Source organism: Chinchilla lanigera, unplaced genomic scaffold (genome assembly GCF_000276665.1).
Source record: "Chinchilla lanigera isolate Chin_1 unplaced genomic scaffold, ChiLan1.0 scaffold00067, whole genome shotgun sequence".
Lineage (NCBI taxonomy): Eukaryota > Metazoa > Chordata > Mammalia > Rodentia > Chinchillidae > Chinchilla > Chinchilla lanigera.
Genome location: NW_004955468.1, coordinates 997,368 through 1,021,231, shown reverse-complemented (window position 1 = coordinate 1,021,231; position 23,864 = coordinate 997,368). Strand labels below are relative to the sequence as shown.

The following is a 23,864-nucleotide window of genomic DNA, read 5'->3' as shown; positions in this document are numbered from 1 at the left end:
GAGAGCATACCAGACAGAGGGAATAGCTGGTGCAAAGGTCCTGAGGTAGGAGTGGTTGGAGTATGTTTAAGGAACACTGAGACTAATGTAACTGAAGCAGGATGAGTGAGCAGGTGAAGGTAGGAGGCAAGGTCGGAGATGTGATGGGGGTAGATCATGTGGGGCTTTGGGGGTGACAGTGAGGACTGGCTTTGCCCCTGAGTAAGAGGAGCCATTGGGGGACTCTTAAGCAGAGGACCTGATTCATGGTTAATACGCTCCACGTTCCAGGTCCTTCCCAACCTTCTCTGCTGTCTCAGTGACCCCACTTTTCAGAACTCTGCCCCCTCCAGCCCTGCCCCCTCTGCCCCTCACCAGTGTCCATGCAGCACATTGGCCCAGAGTTTCAAGTTTAGAGGACTGGATTTGGTTGTTGCTTTTGTTTTTTTTTGAGGCAGGATCTTGCTATGTAGTTCAGGCTGGTCTTGAACTCAGTATGTATTCCAGGCTGACTTCAAACTTGCGGCAATCCTCCTGCCTCAGCCTCCTGAATGCTGGGATTACAGCTGTGCACCACCACACCAGTTGAGGACCAGGGTTTGGGTCCTGCTTCTCACCCTTGGGGCTCTGCCACCTTGGGCCAGCAGTTTAACCTCACCAGGCCTTAATCACCTCGTGCATGCAGTGGATATTTAAGAAGTTGGTGAGATGCCTAAGTCTGCATGTATCCAAAATGAAGCTACCAGATGCTAAGTATAGAAAAAAAGGAGTTTGCATAGTAGTCACTGTGATGCAAAAGAAGAAAAGAACATTTGCAGAGTAAGATGATGGCTGCTTCATCAAAGGCAGTGTGTGTGTGGAGGTTTGTCCTTGGGGGTTCCAGGAGGACAGGAGGCTGGGGAGAGAAGCCCAAGATGATGTCTAGGATTCCAGCTTGGAGGATGAGGTGCACAGTGAGGTGGTCACTGGGAGGGGCACCTGGAAGGAAGAAGACAGGTGATAAAGGGGGTCCAAGATGACTATAATAGTTACTGCCAGGAGCAGTGCCTCACCTGGAGTATGGCTAAGTGGACGAAAGCATGTCCCCTGTGGACTGTGTGTGTTTTTGTGTTTCTCACTCTTATTTTCCCCACTATGTAGCACAGGCTGGCCTTAAAATTGTGATCCTTCTGCCTCAGCCTCCTAGGTGCTGGGATTATACGTGTGGAGCACCATGTCTAGCTTTTTTTTTTTTTTTTTTTAAATCAAATCTGAGTCTCTGCCCTTGAAGAGGGAAATGTACTCCACTAATATTTATTGTAGGTCCTGATATAATTGGCCTTATTTTTGCCATCTTACTGGTTTTCCCCTAAAATCTTCTCCTGTTCTGGGAGCTACCCCTCCCCACTACATATTGAAACTTCTATTTTCCTGTCAACATTAAAAATTGGCCCTTTTCTATACCTTCCCACCCAAGTGACTAGGGCCTTTTCCACATTTTTACTTTGCTTATGATTCCCCAAATTTGTCTGGTTTCCAGTTGCGGGTAGAAGGCAGTTCCAGCTCACCATCTCTGGTTCTCAGGAAGGGTGTGGGGCCTCTGTCTGGGTCCAAATATGGTGAAGGTGGCACCTAGTCTCAGGTTCCAGGGACAGTGTGTAGGAGAAATTTTCCTCGGAGCCTGTTTGGAGAGCAATGGGTAGAAAGGATGTACATATGAGGGAAGGATGCTAGAAGTAATCCCCATCCACTGGGCCCCCTTCCCAGCACTGCTGGGCTTGGTCTCACCACAGCTGGCAGGAGGAGCTGGTGTGGATGGAGCAGGTGTCTCTGGGGGTCCAGCATCACCCTTGGCCCCTGGCCTCTTCTTACACTCTGTCTTCACTTGGTCTCTACAGTGCTTGTGGCAGCACAGCCCACAGTCTGGGGAGAGAGAGGGGTTAGCACCCTTCACCCTTCAGCCTGCAAGTTCTGGCATCCCTCTCACTCCAGGGTACCCCACTCACCCCGACAGCGGTAGCCATGCTTGGTGACACCCCAGAGCTGGGAAGAGAAAGGAGAATAGATCACCTAGGCTGAAGGAGGGAAAGCTGTTGGCTGGGCTGGGCTGGGGAGGGCAGAAATGTGGAAGCTATCCAAGTTTTTTAAATTCTCAAGAATTTGATGATTTAACTTGAATTAAATGAGTTTGGAGATTACCTCAAGCTTGGGGCATCATGCATTTGTAAATTCTGCAGTTAACCAAATGCACATTCTATGCACAGGGGCTGCGTTTATTGTTCCCGTGGTGTGCACATGGAGATGCTCAGTCCGGGCTTAGCAGTGAAAGAATAAATTCGGGAAGTAATTTGAGGTTTATGCTCTAGTCTGTTTGGAGACTGGGAAACCTGTCCATAGTCCAGAGTTAGAGGCTGCCCTGGGTGTGGAAATACAAAGGCTTTGGATGGTTTGGAGTCTAGAAATTTGGAGATGGGCTCTCTGTGGACACAATCTACTCAGGGTATGTAGATTATACAACATTTTGGAGATTACCCATGGATTTTTAGATATGCATGGCTTGGCAATTGTCCCAGGTAGAGATTGTCTGGAGTCTGGGCCTTAACTAGAATGTGAAGATTATCCAGACTAGGAATGTCCAATGTTTAGGGTAAATATGAAGTGTACAGATGATTTGAGGCTGGGGGGGCTGTTTCTGGAATTTGAGAATTATCTGGGTGTGGGGATACTCCCTCCCGCCCCCCACGGCAGAGCTGGCTGCCTTGAGAAGTTGGGGTGCTACAGGGGAGATGGGCTGGGTGGGCGCTAACAGGGCAGGGTGCTCACGAAGCCGCTGCAGCTGTGGCAGAAGGCCGGCTTTCGGAAGGCGACCTCCTGGAAGGTGTGCAGCAAGGCCAGGCCCACCTTGGAGCAGATGCTGCTGGCACGGAGCAGGTACTCGGTCAGCTCCTCTCTGCTGAAGGAGCCGCTCCTGGGGCACAGAGTGTGTCTCAGCATGACAGGTACCTTCCTTCCTCCCGGCAACCCCAGGGTCCTCGTCTTTGGGGGAACCAGGAGGCAGGGCCACTCACTCCAGGCGGGGCGGGGGGTGAAGCCCATGGCAAGCAAAGGGGAAGTTGCCAGAGAGGTGTTCAAAGTCCTCCTGAGAGATGGTGCCGCGTCCTTCAGGGTCATAGTTCTTGAACACCGACTTGAGAGGAGCAGGGAGGGCAGGGTGAGGCGCGGGATCCAGGCCCATCCCCGCGGCCCAGGTGCCCTCCGCCCCTTCAAGTTCACGCAGGAGGCTGTCCTGCACCCTGCCAGCCGCAGTCCCTCCTACCTCTACCAGCTGCTCCACGTGCCTCTCTAGGGTGACCCTGTCGGGCCTGGGTGTCACACCGGGGGCCCACTCCACCACCAGAAGCTCTCTGAAAGGGGAGGGTGGCTGGGGGGAGGACAGAGGGGCTTAGCTGGCGCACAGGCTTGAGCAGGAGAATTACAGGTCAGGGCTCCGTCTCACCAGACTCTTGGGGTAGCGGGGCTCACGGGCGTAGGAAAGCTCGTAGATCTCGTCCTCCGTATAGAAGAGATCCAGGGAGAGCTGCAGGTGGGCAGGTGTTACAGACCCTCCTGTTGCCATCTTGGACCCCTGCTATGCTTTGTGTGTGTGTGTGTGTGGTACTGGGGATTGAGCCCAGGGCCTTTGCACTGAGCTACATCCCCAGCAGTCTTACCTCACTTTTTTTGTTTTGCTTTTTTGAGACAGGGTCTTGCCAAGTCACTAAATTGCCCAGATTGGACTCACACTCATGAGATCCCCGTCTCAGCCTCCCAGAGCACTGAGATTACAGGTGTGTTCTACCAAACCTAGTTCATCCTCTTTTCAAAAACTCCTCCAATCCCAGCACTCAGGAGGCTGAGGCAGGATCACTGAGGAGGATCATTGTGAGTTCAAGACCAGCCTGGGCTACAAGACCAGCCTGAGGTCAAGGCCAGCCTGAACTGCATAGCAAGACCCTGTCTCAAAAGATAAAAACAAAAAACAAAAGTAACCTCCTCCAGAGATCCCTCAGGCTTTCTGTTCCCCACCACCCAGGCATACTCCACACTGCCCCGGCTTTTTCCTAGTTTATAAAGGCCTCATTCTCCCTGAGGCCTTGTGATGTCCCTACTTAAAACCGCAAACTTGATCTCTTCCTGGGCCCCTTTTTTGACCTTAGGTTTCTCTGTAACCCTTGTCTAAAAGTAATAAGACTTAGTCATTTGATATTATTGGCAGTCTCCCCCCAAGAATATCAGCCTTACTGAAGAGCAGTTTTTTTTTTGTTTTTTTTTTTATGGTTTTTCTCCGGTACCGGGAACTGAACTCACGACCTTGCGCTTGCCAGGCAGGCGCTTTTGCCGCTGAGCTAAATCCCCAGCTCCAGAAGAGCAGTTTTTTTGGAGGGGGAGGTAGGGGGGATTGAACCCTGGGCCTTTGGGCTGAAGTACATTGCTAGCCCCCTTCTTTATTTTTTGAGACAGGGTCTCAGTAAATTGCTAAGTTGCCCAGGCTGCACTCAAAATTGTGATCTTCCTGCCTCAGCCTCCTAGAGTGCTGGGATTACAGGTGCGCACCATCGTGCCTAGGTTGAGTATTTATTTGGCACCATGAATCGAACTCAGAACCTTACGCTTGCCAGGCAAATGCTTGTGCCACTGAGCTATATCCCCAGCTGAAGTTTTAATAATTTAGAACAAAGAGCCCATGTTTTCACTTTGCACTAGGCTGTGCCAGTTATGCAACTGTGTTTTAGGATCTAAAAATACACCTTTTTGGTCTTAGTTTACATGGCCCTCAGAGTCTCTCATTGCAGAAATCTTCAGGTAAAGAAGAGATAGCTTCCAGCACTCCAGTTTTAAGACTCAGTACAGGCCGAGTGTGGCGACGCATGCCTGTAATCCCAGCACTCCAGAGGCTGAGGCAGGAGGACTGTTTCGAGTTCGAGACCAGCCTGGGCTACAAAGTGAGCTCAAGGGCCAGCCTGAACTGCATAGGGACACCCTGTCTCAAAAACACTAAAATAAATAAATAAATAAATAAATAAATAAATAAATAATAAATAAAAAAGACTCAGTACAATTGTTAGCACACTGACACACTCCTAACAAGCTGTCCTGCCTTGATTTAAAACACTGATTTTACTACTATGGGACAGTAGGCAAATGATCTCACATGTTTCTGGGTCTCAGTCTTCCAGTCCATTAAATGAGCACAAGAAGGTCCCCACTGTGTGGGATTGTGAATTGGAATGAAGTGATCTGTAGAGTGTTAATGCAGTGACTGGCACATAGCAAGTGACCAATAGCTGTTAGCTTTTTGCTCAGATTCCAGATACATCAATACTTGGAATTTTGAACTATGGGCATGAGAAGCTCAGAACCTGTAGCTGGGTTGCAGGGGTGCACACCTGTTATCCCAGCACTTGGAAGGCTGAGGCAGGAGGATTACCATGAGTATGAGGCAGCCTGTGGTACATAGTGAGTTCAAGCCCAGCCTGAACTACATAGCAAGACCCTGTCTCCAAAAAAAATTGAAAATTAAAAAAAAAATAGCACACAAACTTGGTTCCAAGTGCACGATTCTAGACCTGGAGCTCAGATCAGGGGATACTTGAGTCTTTGGAGGAACCCACAAAAAAATGACATTCACTTATATAGAGCTCACTATACTCCAGATTCTGTTTCAAGTTTTTTAAAAAATATATCAATCATTATTTGTTGATTCTTCTCAATTGCCCTCTGAAGTGGGTCCTATTATTATTCCCACTTTACAGATAAGGAAACTGAGGCCAAGGGATTAAGTGACTTGCCTAAGATTTGAGTTCCAGCACTATCTGTCCAGGCCCTGCAGAGCCTCAGTGCCCAGGATCCTGACTCTCATTCCCTCCGGGCTCTGCTCACCGTGAGCAGGTGCAGCAGGTCCTTGCTGGCACTGCAGGGGGGTTGCTGCTGCTGGAGGGCTTCCAGCTCTTGCAGTCGCAGGTACAGGCTGTTCAGCTTGGACAAGTGCAGGCGGCCATCAGGCAACCTGTTAGGCCGTGCCTCATGCAGGGACACCAGGTCCTTGAGGTGCACACCAAGCACAGGCAACCGGAAGCCTGTGCAGCTGCCCCAGGTGCGGCGGTAGCAGACGTAGTTGTTGTGGGAGGCAAGGAGTTTGGTCAGCTCCAGGAGGGCCTATGTGGGAGGGGTGTGTTATGGAGGAAATCAATTTTGTTCCTCCAGCCCCTCTGAGGGAAGGGTCCTAGCAGCTTCCTCTGTGGGTTCGAGCCCTTCCCTATCCCACGCTGGCTTGCTTTCTTTTGGCCCTGGGAACTGAACTCAGGACCTTGTGCTTGCCAGACAGGCACTTGTGCCACTGAGCTATATCCCCAGCCTGGCTTTATTTATTTTTAGTTTTATTGTTCTTTTGATTTTTTGAGACAGGGTCTTGCTGTATAGTTCAGGCTGCCCCTGAACTCACTATGTAGCCCAGGCTGGCCTCAAACTTGCAGCAATCCTTCTGCCTCAGCCTCCCAAATTCTGGGATTACAGGCATGCGCTACCATGCCCGGCCCACATTGGCTTTAGCACCTCCCTCCAACTATGCTCCTCTCACCTCTCTATCACAGAGAGGCCCTATCATCTGCTATTCCCCAAGACAGAGTAATTTAAAAACCTGAATCTGATCATGGGTGCTAGCATCACTTCCAAACCTTCCCTACACCCCACTGACCTTAAAATGCAAATATCTTGGGCCAGCTAATGTAGGGCTCAACAGGACCTTCCCCTGGACATCTCCAGCCCATTTTCCTACCACTTCCTGACTTCAGCCACAGACCAGACTTGTCTCATTTCCTAGACACTTCCCAGGACATCTTCCAACCCATGTTCCTCCCTTGAGTGGCCCAAATATTAGCATCTTTAGCTGGGTGACTCAGCTGGCCACCTGGACGGCCAGCTGTCAGCATCTCTCTCCCTCCCAGCCCAGCTCAGGATCAGACCCATGAGGACAGAGAGGTCAGTGCCTCCGCGGTGACAGGGGGGAGGAATCCCGCCTGGGGTCTGCGGGATTCAGAGGAGCAGCGTCCTCAGGTGGTTCCAGAGCTTGGCGGGGATGGATGGGGGCTGGGGAATGAAGTGTGGGGTTCCGGATAGCTATGCACTTGTAATTTTGGAGAGTGGGGTGGGGGTTCACCTTGGTGCTGTCAGGGCTCAGGTGGGCGTGGGAGTCCTTGAGCCTGGAGATGGCACTGTGACACAGGCCCCCGGTAACTGCCATGAGTGTGTTGAAATTCTGCAGCTGGTGGAGGCTCTGAGAAGGAAGGCGATGCCAGAGATGACAGGTGTCAACAAGGGCAGGCAAGGGGGAGTTCAATGCAGCGGCTGAGTCCACGTCAGGTATGTGTGTGGGCCATTGGGGATTCCCTCACCCTTCCCTAAGTTGGAAGGGCGGAAATCGCCGCAGAGAGAAATGGAAGATGCTCAGACCATGCGGACCCCAGGCCAATGCCAGAACCCTCAGGTCTAGCGAAGCACCAGTAAGAGGAAGCAAAGTGAGGAAGGCAAGAGGAAGGGCGTGGTGCGCCTGGAAATACGCGAGGGGCGTGGCCCAGCAGCGAGGGCTTCCCTTTTCCCAGAAGGGCGGGGCGCAGCCAGCGGCGGGGCGAGCCTGGGGCTCCGGGAGCGAGGCGGGCCCCGATCCGAGACCGGAGACCGGAGTGGGGCTTGGGAGACGGCGTCAGGAGGGGCTTAGTCAACTGCCGCGTCTAGGGTCAAGGGCTGGGGAAGGACGGGGCGGGCGAGGCGGTGTCTAGGCAGAGAAAGGCGGAGGTCAGAGCAGCGGCCGGCCGCCTCGGGGAGGGGAGGGGCCGGGGCGGGGCCCGCTGGGGCCCAAAGCCTGCGAGCCGCGGGGTCGGCTTGCGGCACCCGCGGGACGGGCACCCAGAAAGCGAGCGGAAAGGCGCGGTGCCCTCACCTGTGCCACGTGGATGAACTTGTCCAGCACCTGCGCTCGTTGTGCAGGCCCGGGACGGCTCAGCACCATGACCTGCACCCAGCGGGACACGCTGTTGCTGAGACCCACGGAAGCCTCCAGGGCCGGGCAGCCCCGCACGGAGCCCTGCAAAACGTAGCCCCGTAGGTCCTGGGGCTGGGAGCGAGGTGGGCGTCAGCGGGGCTGTGCCCCTCGCGTCCCGTCCCTCTAGCATTCAGAGCCCCGGTGTCCTAGCCTGGCCTAGCCCGAGTGTCTTTTGTCATCTGTCTCCCCTCAACCTACCACGATGGTCCTCTCCCATCTAAGGAGAAAAGTTTAAATAAAGTCAGGTACAATTCTGAGCACTTTATCATGCGAACTCATTTAATCCTCAAAACTCTACAGGGCGGGGGCTGGGGATTTAGCTCAGCGGCAAAAGCGCTTGCCTGGCAAGTGCAAGGTCGTGAGTTCGGTTCCTGGTACCGGAGAAAAACCAAAAAAAAAAAAAAAAAAAAACTCTACAGGGCGGACCCATACTATTATTGTCATGTTAGGGATGAGACAGTTGGGGCACAGAAAGGGTAGGTAATTCCCCCGGCGTTACACAGGCGTGAGTCAGGGCAGGAACCCGGTGTACGCTCCTAACTGCATACCTGGCTGGTACAGTCAGCAAAGGGAAGAACTTGAAACCAACTTCTACTTGTGCTCAGCGGTATGTAATTCCACACCCACACCCACACCCACAGTACCGTCTGTATGTGTATTTACATGCACAGAATCAGGAAATTTTCCTGTGAGGGAACTGGAGCCCCACCTTGCCTTGGATCGGTGATGTCCACATGGCGTTAGGTAACCCACATGTACACTGCAGCCCATGGCACTGACATTTGGGTGGGTGAAGTAGGGCAGTTTCAAATGATTCTACCAGGCAGTGTTTACTCTAGATCGGGCTCTGTTCTTGTAAGGTAGGGACTTTTAATATCCCCTTTTACAGAGGAGGAAACTGAGTTACAGTAAACTGAAATGCTTGTTGAGGAAATGAAGAACTGATTAAAAATTTTTTGAGCACTTACTACATGCTAGGAACTGTGACAAGCACTTGTAAATGGCATTTTAATCCTCCCACCTTCCAATGAAATATTATGACTTTTACAAGTGAGCCTAGTGAGGCTGGGAAGCTAGTTCAGAGATGCTCAGATAAGGAACTGATGGGCCTGAACCCCAGGGGCTCTGTGCTCGGCCAGGTTAACTCATTTCTCCAGGTGTGACAGTTGAGTTTGGGTTTAGGTCTGTTGCTCAGTGGTAAAGTACAGGTTGGCTCTCCAGCAACCCCCCCCCCAAGATCCCAGCTGGATTTCCTGTGGGGGGCGCTGCCCCACCCAGCTCTGTCCTGCTCAGGGGCAGGAAGGGGACTCCTCACCGTGATAGCTTGAAAGGCCTGGAACTCCAGGTAAGTGAGGTGCTCTGCCAGTTCGTCCGTCTTCAGGTGGTCGAAAAGCAAGGACACTTTGCACTTTTTGCCCAGCTTTGGGCTGCTTATGGGAGGTGGGGGGCCAGGGCCACCAGGGTTCAGGCTGGGGGCCGAGAGGGACAAAGAATTGGAGTGGTGCGGAGGTGAGGGGCTCAGGGGTGTGGCGGGAGATGGCAGGCTAGGGATGGGAGAGGGAGGGGGCATGGGGCTGCCTCACAGGTTGGAGGTGTCTCCCAGGCTCCTCTGGGTCGAGTTGCCCTCCTGGGTCACGGTGGCCCAGAAACGCGCTATAACTTCTTCTAGCTGAGGCTCCTGGTGCACTGCCTCTGGGTGTCGGGTCATCCAGTACCTGAGAGAGGTTTAGAGATAGGTGGGATGAGGCAGGGCTGGGGGTAGGAAAGATCTTCTCAAGGGGTCTTTTGGGCTGAGGAATCTCTGGATGCTGAGCTAGGAATGTCTACACGTGTGCTTGGGTCTCTGGAGGGATAGGGGACTCTCTGGGGTAGGACTGGAGGTGTCAACACAGGCTGGGAGAGCCTATGGGCATCATGGGGAGAGCTCTTAGAAGTGGGAGTGTTGGGAAGCATGACAGTTGGGGGTCCCAGGAAATACAGTGTGGTTCCTGTGGGTGAGACTTGGGGTGAATATTGTGGGAGGGTCGTAAGGGCTAGGTTGGGATATGTAGGAACTGGGGGCTTGGGAGATCAGAGCTGGAAGTCTGACAGCTGGCGGAGGGTTTAGGGCATCTGGTGAGGGTTGTGAGGAGGAGAACTGGGAGGGTCTCAGGTACCAAGCCAGGGGGAACTCAGAGAGAATTTTAGGGGGTAGAGCTGGGGCTTCTGAGAGGTGTTTTTTTTTTGGGGGGGGCAGCAAAGTGGGAGTCTTGGTTCATGAGAGTGGGGTCTTGGCCCAGCCCTACCTGACCAGGTGACAGATTTGCAGCTGCCTCAGCTCCTGTGTGTCCTTTGTGGCCTTTTGGTACTTGAGTTCTGGTCAAGGCTCTGTTGTCCAACGTCCAGACCTAGCTCGTCCCCTCCCCTCATCTCCCACGCTGTCAGGAGTCTCCCCTCCTCCCTCCACCCACAGCTCCTGGTCCTGGGAGGATATAAGGTCAGCATCCGGGCAGCGAGGTCAGCAGAAGGCAGCACCCAGCTGTGCATGGCCAGCACCATGTTGATAATGTGGCTCCCACGGCGCAGGCTGCCGGCTGAGTCTGGGGCAGCAGAAGGGGGCTCTGTCAGAATGGCCCTTGGGCCGGGGATATAGCTCAGCGGCATAAGTGCTTGCCTGGCAAGCCTAAGGTCATGAGTTCGATTCTCGGTACCAAAAAAAAAAAAAAAAAAAGAATGGCTCTTGGACAATGGAGTGTCTGGTTCAGGTGCCAGCTCTACAGTGATGCCCTGGATGGATTTGGGCAAGTAGCCTAACCTCCTTGTACCACAGTTTCCTTGTCTGTACCATGCATGGGCCAGCACCATGCCTGGCAAGTCTTGTTGAAGATGGAGTCCTGCTCCCCTTTCTCATCTCAGGAGAAAAGTAAATACAGGTGTTTCTTAAAGGAGTGATGGAGATTTGTGTCTCCCCTCTTCCCACTGAATCCAGTGCCTTTGCACTGAGCTACATATCCAGCCTTTTTTTTTTTAATTTTTATTTTGAGATAGGGTCTCGCTGTGTTACTCAGTGGCCCAGGCTGGGCTTGAACTTGTGGTCCTCCTCCCTCAGTTTCTCAGAGTGCAGGGATTACAGGCACGTCCGCTACCATGCCCAACTCACACACCAATTTTATATCCCCAAACACTGTGGCTGAGAGAGGGGAGTGTGTGTCGGGATGTTAGCAGTGGGAAGTGGACCAGGGTGGTGGGGACACTCACCGAAGGATTGGATGCATTTCTCCAGGAGCTCATCTTCGCTGCAGCTGGTCTCAGCCAGCATGCCCAGATTCATGGAAGCTAAGACCTTGGTGATTTCCCCAGGACTGGGGCATGTCTTGTGGCGCCTGGCCTGTCGGGGCCGGTCCTGCCCCCCTGCCTTCCGGAAGCATTCCTGGTGGGACTTCCTGTGGGTAGACACTCCAGAGAATTATGAAAGCCCCCCTCCACCTTGAGACAGGGTCTTGCTTTGTAGTTCAGGCTGGCCTTGGACTCACTATGTAGTCCAGGCTGGCCTTGAACTCATGGCAATCCTCCTGCCTCAGCCTTTCGAGTGCTGGGATTACAGGCATGCACCGCCACACCCAGCCAAGAGCCCCTTTGAGCAGACCCTCAGAATTTCTCTTGACTCCAGTGCCCCAAGGAATCATAAGAAAAACTTCCCACAGGCAAAGTCCCAGAATTACTCCTGATCTACCATGGACTCATGGGAGAGACTCCCAGGAAATCACAGAAGACCTTCCAAGGAATCACAAGAACTCCTCCAGCCTCTGCTCCCAAACTGTCTGTCCTAAGACTTCCCGGAAGAGACTTTCTAAGGACCTCCCAGGGAATCAAGGAGGAAGGGCCAGCCCTAGGATCACTCGTGTCCTTCCCAGGGCTATGCATGGGAGGGTCAGCCTTCAGGCTGACTTCTGGCTCAGCCCTCCTGGAGCTGACTCCTGCAGGGAAGCTCCTGAGATTTTATCTCTCTTCTGGTCCTCCTGCACCCCAGGCAGGTGACATACCCTTCCTCCAAGTCGGCTAGCTCTTCATAGGCCCTGGAGTCTTTGCTTCCAGCTTGGGTCCCTAATTTGAAGCCCAGAGAGGAAGTGCCATTGTACAGTGGACTCTCTAGGGCTCCTTGGAGCTAGGCGGAGTCCCTGAGGCTAAGGCAGCTTCAAGGAAAGTTTAAAAATAACTCTCCTTCTGCCGGGTGGTCCCCAGGGCTCCTGCTCCAAGTGGGAAAGAGGGTAGTGGAAAGACAGGGTAGAGGAAGTAGGAGGGAGGAAGGCAGGGAAGAAGGGAGCAGGCTCCAGAGTCAGACAAACATCAGTAATCCCAGCACTCAGGAGGCTGAGGCAGGAGGATCGCTGTGAGTTTCAGGCCAGCCTGGGCTACAAAGTGAGTTCAAGACCAGCCTGAACTGTGTAATGAGACCCTGTCTCAAAAAGAAAAGAAAAAGAAAAAAATTCGAAAATTTTCTGCTGGCTGTATGATCTTTTGTGAGTCATTTATTTCACTGGTCCTCAGTTTCCTCAAAGGAAAGTGAGGGTCATCTTTGGGCCTTCCCCAAGAATTTATCATCCACACCCATTGCCTGGCTTCTTGAAAGTGCTAGTAACTGAGTTGGTCTCTGCCCAGGCTAGTTAGTGTCCCAGAGGTGGAAAAACTGAACTTGGGGTAAAGGAGAAAAAGGGAGGGGGCAGAGAAGAAGCCCCTGGCACTGAGGTGAAACCAGAAACAGGAAGACCCTCAGGACAAAGGCACTGCCATACTCCCTGGTACATCCTATGGGCTCAGTAGATTGGCACTGGATATTGAAAAAATTAGCTGAGTGTGGTGATACACGCTTGTGATCTCAGCATTCTGGGAGGCTGAAGCAGGAGGATCACAAGTTCCAGCCCAGCCTTGGTAACTTAGCAAGACCCTATCTCAAAATTAAAAATAAAAAAGGGATGGGGATGTGGCTCAATGGGAAACCCTGAGTACTGAAAAAATAAAAATAAAAAGGCAGTTACTGAGGAGTAGGGTGAGGGCTGTGCGTTTCGATCAGTAGCTCTCAAAGCTCAGTCACCAGTGCGAAGAGCGTCCCTGGAAACTTGATATAAATACACATTCTCCAGCCCTCTCCCCGCCTACAGAATCCAGAACTGAGTTCTGTCCAGCTACCCGCGGTTTACAAGTCCTCTGCCTGGTTCTGCTACCTGCTCAGGTTCGCGCACCAGTGGTCTACACTGTCTTACTGACCATCATGGGCCCTTCATCACAGGCTCTATGATTATCCTATTAACAGAAAAAGAAAGAGACACAGAGCAGCTCAGTAACTTACCTAGTCACACAGCCAGGAAATGAAACAGGTAGGATCCCACCACTGAACTGTTGAATAGTATGGGGAGAGAACCACTTCGCTCCTCAGAATCATGCTGGGGGTGCTGGGGGAGCTACCCACTGGGGACAGGAGGGCAAGCTCGCCTGGGAGACAGGAGCCCATTCCACAGCCCGCTGGCACAGGCGGCCACCTTGGTCGCGGTTAGTGTCTGCAGCAGCCCAGAGAAGTCTACGAGGCAGCGGGCCGCCTCACCCTCTGTCGCCTTCCCCTGTCCTGGGGCAGGGCCCTCAGCAGCCTGGAGCTTCCAGTCCAAGGGGTCAGCCACTGGGACAGAGCCAGACTCCGAGGAGGAAAGAGCCGCCCGGCTCAGGGCACCGGGATGGAGGGGCCGGGGGAGGGAGAGGGAACACAGGGGAGCTCGAACCCCAAAGAGGACCAGACACAGACACACACGGAAGGCAGCCGCAGCCCTGGCTGGCTCTGGACTCCCTGAAACAGCTCATTGCCTGCACCCCCCAGCCTGTCCCGGAGGAGCCCGACATCCTACCCTCCCGGTCAGTGGTCCCCCAATCTTTCCACACAGCCCGAGGCCCAGGAGCTGTGGAGGCTCCCCGGTCTTCGGGGAGGGTCCTCTCACCTTTTCACGTCTTTCCTGTTCATAGTTCTTGGATGGCGGGGGGCTTGCAGGAGTTGACTCAACTCCTCCCCACTGGCCAAGGTTCCAGCTTCTCAGCCCCTTGGGAGCTGGGGCCTGCTCGGTGCTTGGGAAGGAAAGAGGAACTGCCCCTCCCCACCCACCCCAGGCCAGGGGGAAGGAAGAGGCTGGGGAGAGACCAAAGGCTCCCCCTCCCCCCACGAGGGGATCCCTGCAGGCTGAGGTTTCCGGCACCGCTGCCCCCACCCGCTCGCCCAGCCCGGCTCTCAGCTATCTCCCCATCTTTCTTTTTTTTCTCCCCATCTTTCTTGTCTTGAGACCCATCACTGTCACACTTCAATAAAAGCAATTTTTTAAAAGTGTGACTAATATTTATGTAAAAACACATGTACACTCAAAAGAAGTCCCTGTTTCTGTAAGAACCTATTCTTGTACATAAAGCACAAAGGCTTGACTGGAAACTCACAAGACAGAAAACTTTGTGCCTTTCTTCTTTTGTTTCTTTTCTTCCCGGGTTAGTTTTAAGGATACTATTTGTACCCTGGAAACATTTTCATTTTATTTCTTTTAATGGAATGTCCCCTTGTGTAACATCTACTGTGTACCATACACTGGTCTTAAAGCTTTTAAAATATTAACTCAACTCCGGGTGTGGTGGCACATGCCTGTAATCCCAGCACTTGGGAGGCTGAGGCAGGAGGATGGTTGCGAGTTCAAGGCCAGACTGGGCTACATAAGTGAGTTCAAGGCCAGCCTGAACTGCATAGTGAGACCCTGTCTCCAAAAAAAGACAAAAAAAAAACCAAACAAACAAACAAAAAAAACAAACTATTAACTCAATGCACTGTTGACATTATAATAATATTGCAAGTGGAGAGAAACCTGCTCCCATCCAGTTTTTCCCCTAAGCAGGAGTGACCAAGATTACATGTAATAACCTAATGAGGTTTCATTGGAGCTATGCCCATGCATTTGTCTACATAAATGTGTGTCCATGGAAACAGACTTTTCTTTTGAGTATGTGTTTTGTTCTTTTACCGAAATGTGTCATGCCTGACATATTTTTTAATTGAAGTACCAAAAAGGAGCACACATTGTTAAGTATTTAGGTTGATGAATCATCATCACCAACTGAGCAAACCCGCTTGGCTTTCATATAAATGGTGAAAGAGAGCATTTCCACTTTCCACGTGTCCCCTTGTGCCCTTTGCTAGCACTGCCTCCCACAAGTTACTACCAGCCTGGTGTGGAACAGTAGTTTCATCTACTTTTAAGGTGTAAATAAGTGGACTCATGTATTGTAGCTGGCTTCCTTCATTTGGCTTCAGGTCTTTTTGATTCTTCTGTTTATTTATTAATTTATTTAGTCTTTTTGAGACAGGGTCTTGCTATGCAGTTCAGGCTGGCCTTGAGCTCACTTTGCAGCCCAGGCTGGTCTCGAACTCGCAACAATCCTCCTGCCTCAGCCTCCCAAGTGCTGGGATTACAGATGTGTGCCACCCCGCCTGGCTTCCTGTTCTTTTATTTGGTTACATTTTCTTCCTTTTTGTTAGTGTGGAGTCCTTTTTATTGAGCATAGTTCACAAAATCACATAGGTAGAAGGTATACAGTATTTTTAGATACATGCACATTGTCAAATGACTACTGCAATCAAAATAATTAACATATCCACTGACTCAGATACTTACAGAAAGCAACTCACATACCTATAGAACTCACACACTTATGCTTGATTTTCTGCACTTCAAAACGTTTTACAAGTCAAAAAGTACTCTTAAAGCTGGGGTGTAATGGTGCCTGCTTGTAATCTCAGCACTCTGGGAGGTAGAGGCAAGAAGACTGTCAAATTTCAGCCCAGCCTGGGCAATTTAGTGAGATCTTATCTCAAAATGAAAAATAAGTGCAGGGCCTGTAGCTTATTCGAAGACCTAAAGGCCACAGGTTCAATCCCTATTAGCACAGAAAGTAAACAACAAAGAAAGAAACAAAAACTCTTAAATAAAAAGAAAGACATGCTCAGCATCTAAGAGTATAGCATTCTGGACAATTTCTTGATCTGTACATTAATGTGTTTTTGAAAATATAAAATTGGCAATGCCATATATACTGTCTCATAACCTGCTGTTTCACTTCCCAGAGTGTAGGGGACGCCTATTCATCTCAGTAAAACCATGTTCGTATAGTGATCTCCTGCCCAAGTACTAAGCAGGCCCGACCCTGCTTAGCTTACAAGATCAGACAAGATTGGGCATGTTCAGGGCGGTGTGGCCATAGACTACATTGTGATCTCTCTCTCTTTCTTTTTTTTTTTTTTTTTGTCTTTTTGAGACAGGGTCTCGCTATGCAGTCCAGGCTGGCCTTGAGCTCACTTTGTAGCGCAGGCTAGTCTCAAACTCGTAAAGATACTCCTGCCTCAGCCTCCCGAGTGCTAGGATTACAGGCATGTGCCACCATGCCTGGTGATATTGTGATCTCTTAATGATTTAATTGATAACTTTTTTCTCATGACCCCATTGCCTACCCTTATTGTATAGTCTTTTATTGTGTGACATTTCCATGATACACTGATCCTTTTCTGTGATAGACAATTGAGTTGCTCCCTTGGAGTTGTTAGGAGTAATGCCACAGTGAATATTTTGTTTCTGTGATCGGACCCAGGGCCTTGACCGTGCTAAGCAGGCACCACCCCGGCTGTGCATATCTGAGCAGTTGGCTTTTAGTAAACATAAACAGTACAGTTTTGTAGTTTAGCACCCAAGCATTGAATAAATGAGTCACAGTACAGTAGTATGATTCTGCCAAACCTGGTATGTTAATCGATTCAACCAAACAACCCTCTCAGAAATATATTTTTATTTCTTTCTTATTCTTGCCAAAAGAAATCATTTTAAATTTTTCTTTTTCTTTCAATACCACAACATTAAGACAGGTATGGAGCTCATTCTGTTTAGAATACACACAGATCATCCTGGCTTGGTAGTGCACACCTGTAATCACAGCACTTTGGGAGGCTGAGGCGGTAGGATTGCAAGTTTGAGCCCAGCCTGAGCAACTTAATGACTTTGTGAGACCCTGTCCTCAAATAAAAAATAGAAAGGCTGGAGATGCAGCTCAGTGTGAAGCCCCCTGGGTTCAGTCTCGAGTACTGATAAAAAGAAAACAAAAGTATCCCTTGAGGTACATAGTTTGAGATGCTCTTTCCTCCCACCTCCTTCCCATCTCTCTCCCCCTTCCGGAGCAGCTCTTTGGCCCATCTCCTGCTGCTTCTGCTCCCTCTGAGCGGCTGATAGTGTGCAAGTTGCCAGGCTCTGGGGAACCAGAAAACCCACAAGGAGGGAGCTTGGAACAATCCCTGCTTCTTGGATAGAGACATTCGGCCCTCGGGATGGTTGTTATCAACAATGACAACACTGATGACCACACAGGAAAAGATTTCTGAATCAAACTGCAAAGACCCACAGGGCAGAAAAATGATGCATTTGATAAAAAATATGGATTTTCTTTCAGCACAGATACCATGGGACAAACATGAGATGACAGGAGGGCACAAGGTATTTGCAATGTTTAGAATCAAAGCAAAAATATCTAGGATGTCCAGGGAACTGCTGCAAGTCAGTAAGAAGGAAAAAACCCAGACACCTTGATAGAAAAGTGGGCAAAGAGCACGAGCAGGCAACAAGGAGCCCCGAAACGCTGAGACACCTGAGAAGATGGGAGACATCCTTGGCTGCTGATGAGGGAGGTGCCAGTTACAAGGGCAGTGCGTCAGCCCATGGGCCTGGCAGAAATTAGAAGTTGGAAAATGCCAGGTGCAGGTTGGGGATATGGGGACCTGGGCCCTTGTGCAATAACGGGACAGCCATCCCCCGGGGGCACCACTTAGGCAAACCGTGTGCATGGGTTGTCACTGATCATCAGCTCTATAGTGTGTGCACAAAACCTTCTCCCGCAGCTCCCCGGGGCGGGGGGATACTTTTCAGGGAACCAGGAGCACTTGGGTGCTCACCCACGGGGCAGTGCATGACTAAATGGAAGGCGTTTATCATCAAGCAGTCCTGCAAAGTCACCACTGCGCTACCCAGGTGCCCACACAGCCATGTGGATAAACACACAGTGATGACAGACACAGCGGAGAAATACTAACTATAGTTCACAGACACGGAATAATGTTCAATTTTGTATAAAAATTTAAGGACAACAATATTTAATATACAATTACATATGATAGGATGTATGAGATATAACAAAAAATTTTTCAGATATAACAAAATTATACTGGGCTGCATAATTACAGTAACATAAATATGTAATATATCACATAATGCATAATTAATTACAGGATTCAAAAATACAGTTCAAACTTATGTGATATTTAATACAATTAGCATCAGTGTTTAACTCTGCAACACCTAGCAATCTATTATACATTCAATAGCACTTTTCAATTTCATTGAACTATAGGTTATTGTTTTATATAATAATATATATACTATATGCTAATAATAATTTTAATAGACTCTTGTATTAATCAGTTATCATACGGTATGTTCTAATTTTTTGTTTTTGTTTTTTTGATTTTTTTCTGGTACCAGGAACCGAACTCACGACCTTGCGCTTGCCAGGCAGGCGCTTTTGCCGCTGAGCTAAATCCCCAGCCCCGGTAGGTTCTAATTGATTTCCCTTTTTTTTTTTTTTTTTTGTCTTTTTGAGACATTATGCAGGTTGGCCTTAAATTCAATTTGCAGCCTAGGCTGGCCTCAAACTCACAGTGATCCTCTTGCCTCAGCCTCCTGAGTGCTGGGATTACAGGTGTGCGCCACCACACCTGGCTTTGACATCCTTACAAAGCCTTCCTCACAACACCATAGAGACTCTTCCAAATTAGCCCAGTTGACAGATAAGGAAACTGAGCCCTGAGTCCCAAAGTCACCTGCCTGCCTGGCACTAAGGTCCAGGAGTGTGGAGTCCCTGCTCTAGGCCTGCAGAGTCCACAGCTGCCAGTTCTAGGACACTGCCATAGCCCGCCTGCCTGGGACCCCCAGAGCGCAGAGCAGTTAGGGAGCAGCATGGTGAGCCACAGGGAACAGATTACCTAGCTCTTTCCCCAGGTTACAGAGTCCCCGGTGTTCGTCTGCATGAAGGGGTGGCTTGCCTGGCTGCAGACAGGGAGAGGAGGAGAGGGGAGGAAAGAACCCTTTGGGAAAAAAAAAAAAACAAAAAGAATCCTTTGGACCCAAGCTTGGGGATGGAGTCTGGCCATGGCAAGTGGGTTTTTGTTATGATTAGATTTTATAGCCGGGCATGGTGGTGCACTGGGGAGGCTGAGGCAGGAGCATTGCGAGTTCGAGACCAGCCTGGGCTACAAAGTGAGCTCAAGGCCAGTCTGAACTACATAGCAAGACTCTGTCTCAAAAAGACCAAAAAAAAAAAAAAAAAAAAAAAAAGAAAAGAAAAGTAGATTTTATGCAAATATCCTGGTAGTAAAGCATAATGGTTAAGAACCCTAAATAGGTTATGGTAGCCCAAGCCTGTATGTAATCCCAGCACTCAGGAGGCTGAGGCAAGAGGATCATTGCAAATTCGAGTGCAGCCTGGGCTACACAGTGAGTTCAAGGCCAGCCTGAACTGTATAGTGAGACATTGTCTCAAAACACAATATAACACAACACAGAGGGGCACAGCTGGAGGATGTACCTCACAGTATTGCTATGAGGACTATATGATTTATTTTTTTTTTCTTTCCCCCTTCCCTCTCCCCCATTTGATACATGATTTATTTGGGTTGTGTCCTTAATGCTATACAGGCAGAGACCACGTGTTTTATTTTCTTCTCTAATCAATGTGAATAACAGCAGGATTGTTGTGAGAACTAAGTGAGATATAATAAAATATTAGCTTGGCTCCTGAAACGCAATAGGTGGATGAAAGGCATCTGCTAAGGTTCTTATTCAGGCTTCATCAGCTACTTTGTAATAGTCACAATTTTCATAGCAACCTTCACATGTTTACCACATGTGGGCACTGCTTCAAGCACAGTGAATAAATTCTCATTTAACTCTCTCAACAACCCTGTGAGGTAGATACCATTAATACTCTCCTTACTAGATGAGCAAACCAAGTCATGGAGAAGCTAAGTAACTTGTCCAAGGTGGCCAAGTGACTGAAAGCTGTGTTTAAGACTCACACTGTCTGTCTTAGAGGCTTCGCTCTTCATCACTTTTGCTTTCTGTTCTATACTGGGGATTGAACCCAGGGCCCTCGCACTGAGCTACGGGCCTAACCCTATATATATATATATATATATATATATATATATATATATATATATATATAAAATTTTAAAGACAGTAGTAAAAAAAAATAGCAACATACCAACATCACAGACAAACAAAACAAAGCAAGACCATTAAAAATGATACAGGGTTTCAAAACAAAATGATAGGAATTAACAGTGGTTGTTATATTACATATTGTTATCTTCAGCTACGTTGCTCAGATTACCAGATGCAAGAATGGAAGATTGTTCAAACCATTAAAGAGAATAAAATTTATTAAATAAAACATTAGAGACAATACAGAGTTTCACTAGACAAGATGGTAGGAATTCACCAATGGTTGTCTTATTGTTATATTTTTTCTTTCTTTAAATTTTGAAACCAGGTCTCCCTGAGTTGCTAAGTTGCTGGGCTTGAACTTGGGATCCTCCTGCCTCAGCCTACCAGAGTGCTGGAATCACAAGCGGGAGGTGAGAAGATGCGGGAGAGCACCCTGGCTGTGCTGCGTGAGCGAGGGCTTCCCAGCTCAGAGCCTCAGTTTGTCCTCTGTGAAATGGCACAACGACGGCACCTTGCTCCCCGCGGGGGTGGAGAGAGTGCAACTATGCTGCAGACACCGACCCTCAGCTCTTGCACCTCGTGCAGAGGGTTGCGGGCTGTGGGCGGGGCTCTAGCGAGTGGGCGTGGCTTGGGCATCCTGGCCCAATGCGCGTCGCGGGGCGGAGACCTCCTTCCATCTCTGTCCAGCACGCGTGTTCTCCTCGCAGTTCCATCCACCTCGCCGGGTGCCTCTGGTGCCCAGAGGGCTCTGACCCCAGCCCGCCCCCAGCCCACCCGCCCTGCCTGGGGCCCCGCTCCCGCCATCCCCCCGACCTCAGCCCCGGCTTCACAGGCCCCGACGCCATGGGTGACGGAGGAGAGGGCGAGGACGAGGTCCAGTTCCTCCGAACGGTGCGTACCTCTGGCTTAGCGGTCTCTGGGCTATTTCTTGGGTCCCTCTGAGTGACTGTCTCTGAATGTCTCTGTCCTGTTTGCTGGCGGTCTCTGAGGGGCGAGATCTCTTTCCTTGTCACTTTGGGTGACTGTCACTTTGTCTCTTTTTTTGTCTTCTTTCTTACCACAGAGAATTAGTAGGATTTGGGACTACAGAATGGGGAGGGGGATCTTCAGCTACTTTGTCTTCTGACATCAGCGATTTGTCCCTGACAACAGAGTCCACCGAAGGAGCACCCCCTCCTGCTACCCTGGAAGCAGGCACTTTGGGAAGGTGGTTCTAATTCCTAGGCTTAATTTAGCTGTCCCCCGCCCCCACCCCAGCCCTCGTTCCTTCTTGCTCTAGGGCTCTGACCTATTTAAATTCTTGGGAAGGGGGCTGGGGTGGGCGGGAGGACACTACTCCTCTCAGTTCCCGGACACTGGGGGGGTCCCTTGCGTTCTGGGTCTTTCTTTCCCCCTTAGTTGGTAAACATGACTGCTAGCGGTCTGCGAGGGTCTCGGGATGGCCCCTGTCCCTCTCCGTCTCTCTGGGACATCTCTGAGTCTCCGTCTTGCTCTCCATCTCTGTCTCCCTCTCGCTCGGCTCCGTCTTTTGTTCCTTGGCTTCAAGCCCTGTGAGTTTTGCTGTCTCTCTAGCTCTGTCTCTGCCTGAATCTCTGATCCCCTGCTGGGGGCAGGGATGAGAATTGGAACAACAGGTGTCTTTCCCAGAATAGCCCTCTTTGCTGGGCCCTGGTCAGGGGACAGGGAGGCAGTGAGCTGGGGGAGGGGCTGCCCATCTCCCAGTCCTTCCCACTGTCCCCTCCTGGTGGCTCAGTCTGGTGGGGGTGTGAGTATGGGGAAGTGGGGGTGCGGGGAGATGTTCTCTCTTCCCGGCCAGGTCTGCTGACCCTGCACTGTCCCTCCTCTGCCCTGCCTGGCCCTGAGTCCATGCAGGAAATGCTGACACAGCATTCCGGACCCAGAATAGGACCCTGATGAGCAGGGTCCGGTTTCCTAGGAGGGAGGAACAAACAGCTGGGGCTGGTAGTGAAGGAAGGGGACAGCTGGATGTGAGGCCACCAGAGAGACTCTTGCCCAGCCCTGGCCTCTTAGCAGACACCATGGGTTGGGCCTTCCACGGCCCCGATAGGACCATGGCTGTGGCCACCAAGCCCTGAGCAGTCACTCTGCACCAGGCCCGGTGCCCAGGGCCTCAGCCTGCTGAAGCATCTAATTATATTCACGCTGCCCTATCTTCTGAGGTAGGGCCCTATCTTTATCTCCCTGGGAGATTTGTAAGAAACCAAGCCTCAAGCAGTAGAATCACTTGTCCAAGGTCAAGCCAGGAAATGGCCTCTCTGGGGCCCAGTCCTCCTGTTTTTACCAGATTCACCAAGATAGCCAGTGATAGGGTTCCCGAGGCCCGGCCTCAGCATCTCTTGACCCCAGATTGGGTCTGTTTTTCCTAATGTTACTGAGGTCATTTGGTACCTTTCTCAATCTTTTTAATAGTGTTCCAGCAGTAAGAAACACATTCTGCATTGCAACCTAGGACATGCACGTATACATAGACATTGTGAAAAGATCGACTTCACTGAGGTGTAATTGACATGCAATGCATTGTATTTAAGTGTTATACAGTTCAATAAGTTTTGATAAATTGTGCAAACTCATGTAACCACTCTCATAATCAAGGTGCAGAACATTTCCTTTACCCCAGAAGATCCCTCCTGCTCTTCGCAGCAACCACCTTACCTATCTGCTTTATGTTACTAGATATTCCATTAGTCACTTCAGAGTTGCATATACATTATGTGTGCATTTATTTCTCCTATTACTTAGCCATTTTTAAATTTTTTTTCTTTCTTTTTTTTTTTTTTTTTTTTTTTTTGGTACTGGCAGTTGAGCCCAAAACCTTCATTGAGACCCTTTTTTTATTTTGATAGTGTTTTTTTTTTTTTTAAACAGGGTATGTAGTGCAGGCTGGCCATGAACTCACTTTTGTAGCCCAGGCTGGCCTCAAACTCATGGCAATCCTCCTGCCTCAGCCTCCCCAAGTGTTGGGATTACAGGCATGTGTCACTATTCCTGGCTTGATACAGGGTCTTGCTAAGTCATTAAGTTGTCCCAGGCTTGAGCTCAAACATGTAATCCTCCTGCTTCAGCTTTCTGGAGTGCTCAGCATAGTATTTTTGACATTCATGTATCATGAATACATTCTTTTTTGTTGCTGAGTAGATCCCTGTTGCATAACTGTATTGAGGTTTGCGCATCAACCCACTTGCTGATAGGCATCTGGGTTGTCTCCAGTTTTTGCTATTATGGACAACCCTGTGAACATTCACACATACCTATTTTTAATGAGAACATGTCCCATAAAATGTAGATCACTCTGAGGGCAAGACAGGCACATTATTATTTTCTGTACTTACTCACTTTTATTTCATTTTTAAAGCATGGAGGCCATGTCCTCCCAAACTGATTTATTTTTGTTTGTTTGTTTTGAGACAGGGTCTTGCCATGTAGTGCAGACTGGTCTTGAACTCACTTATGTAGCCCAGGCTGGCCTTGAACTCACAGAGATCCTCCTGCCT

At 50.0% G+C, this 23,864-nt stretch overlaps 2 protein-coding genes across 5 annotated transcripts in view; one reads left to right on the top strand and one right to left on the bottom strand.

The window, feature by feature from the left end:
* Positions 1-487: 487 nt before the first annotated feature.
* Rasgrp4 (RAS guanyl releasing protein 4) lies at positions 488-14,150 on the bottom strand. Of its 4 annotated transcripts, none has more exons than XM_005399844.2 (17): positions 13,999-14,150; positions 11,273-11,457; positions 10,509-10,614; positions 10,321-10,383; positions 9,619-9,750; positions 9,351-9,504; positions 7,934-8,107; positions 7,154-7,270; positions 5,878-6,153; positions 3,455-3,535; positions 3,275-3,379; positions 3,027-3,145; positions 2,782-2,926; positions 1,965-2,001; positions 1,747-1,881; positions 1,527-1,639; positions 488-957 (listed from the first exon to the last, which is right to left on the bottom strand). In XM_005399844.2, the coding sequence occupies exons 1-16, from the start codon at positions 14,019-14,021 to the stop codon at positions 1,539-1,541; spliced, it is 1,953 nt and encodes a 650-aa protein (XP_005399901.1). In that variant the 5' UTR covers positions 14,022-14,150; the 3' UTR covers positions 488-957; positions 1,527-1,538. The 4 variants fall into 4 exon arrangements, with proteins under 4 accessions (XP_005399901.1, XP_013377865.1, XP_013377864.1 ...); XM_013522411.1 differs by having other exon boundaries at positions 2,860-2,926; XM_013522410.1 differs by having other exon boundaries at positions 7,934-8,077.
* A 6,963-nt stretch (positions 14,151-21,113) lies between these two features.
* The window catches only part of Ryr1 (ryanodine receptor 1 (skeletal)), a gene marked incomplete in the record, with an annotated part of 120,312 nt that continues 117,561 nt past the window's right edge, over positions 21,114-23,864 (top strand). The window contains 1 exon segment of the mRNA XM_013522408.1: positions 21,114-21,243. Coding sequence (XP_013377862.1) covers positions 21,196-21,243 — 48 coding nt within the window.

Excerpts from the sequence above, each read along its gene's own strand:
- Rasgrp4 (XM_005399844.2), bottom strand. The coding sequence starts at position 14,021 with ATGAACAGGAAAGACGTGAAAAG. Across the intron at positions 11,458-13,998 it reads AACAGGAAAGACGTGAAAAG|GAAGTCCCACCAGGAATGCT; the intron begins GTGAGAGGACCC and ends GTCTACCCACAG. Across the intron at positions 2,002-2,781 it reads GCCACAGCTGCAGCGGCTTC|CTCTGGGGTGTCACCAAGCA; the intron begins GTGAGCACCCTG and ends TTCTCTTCCCAG.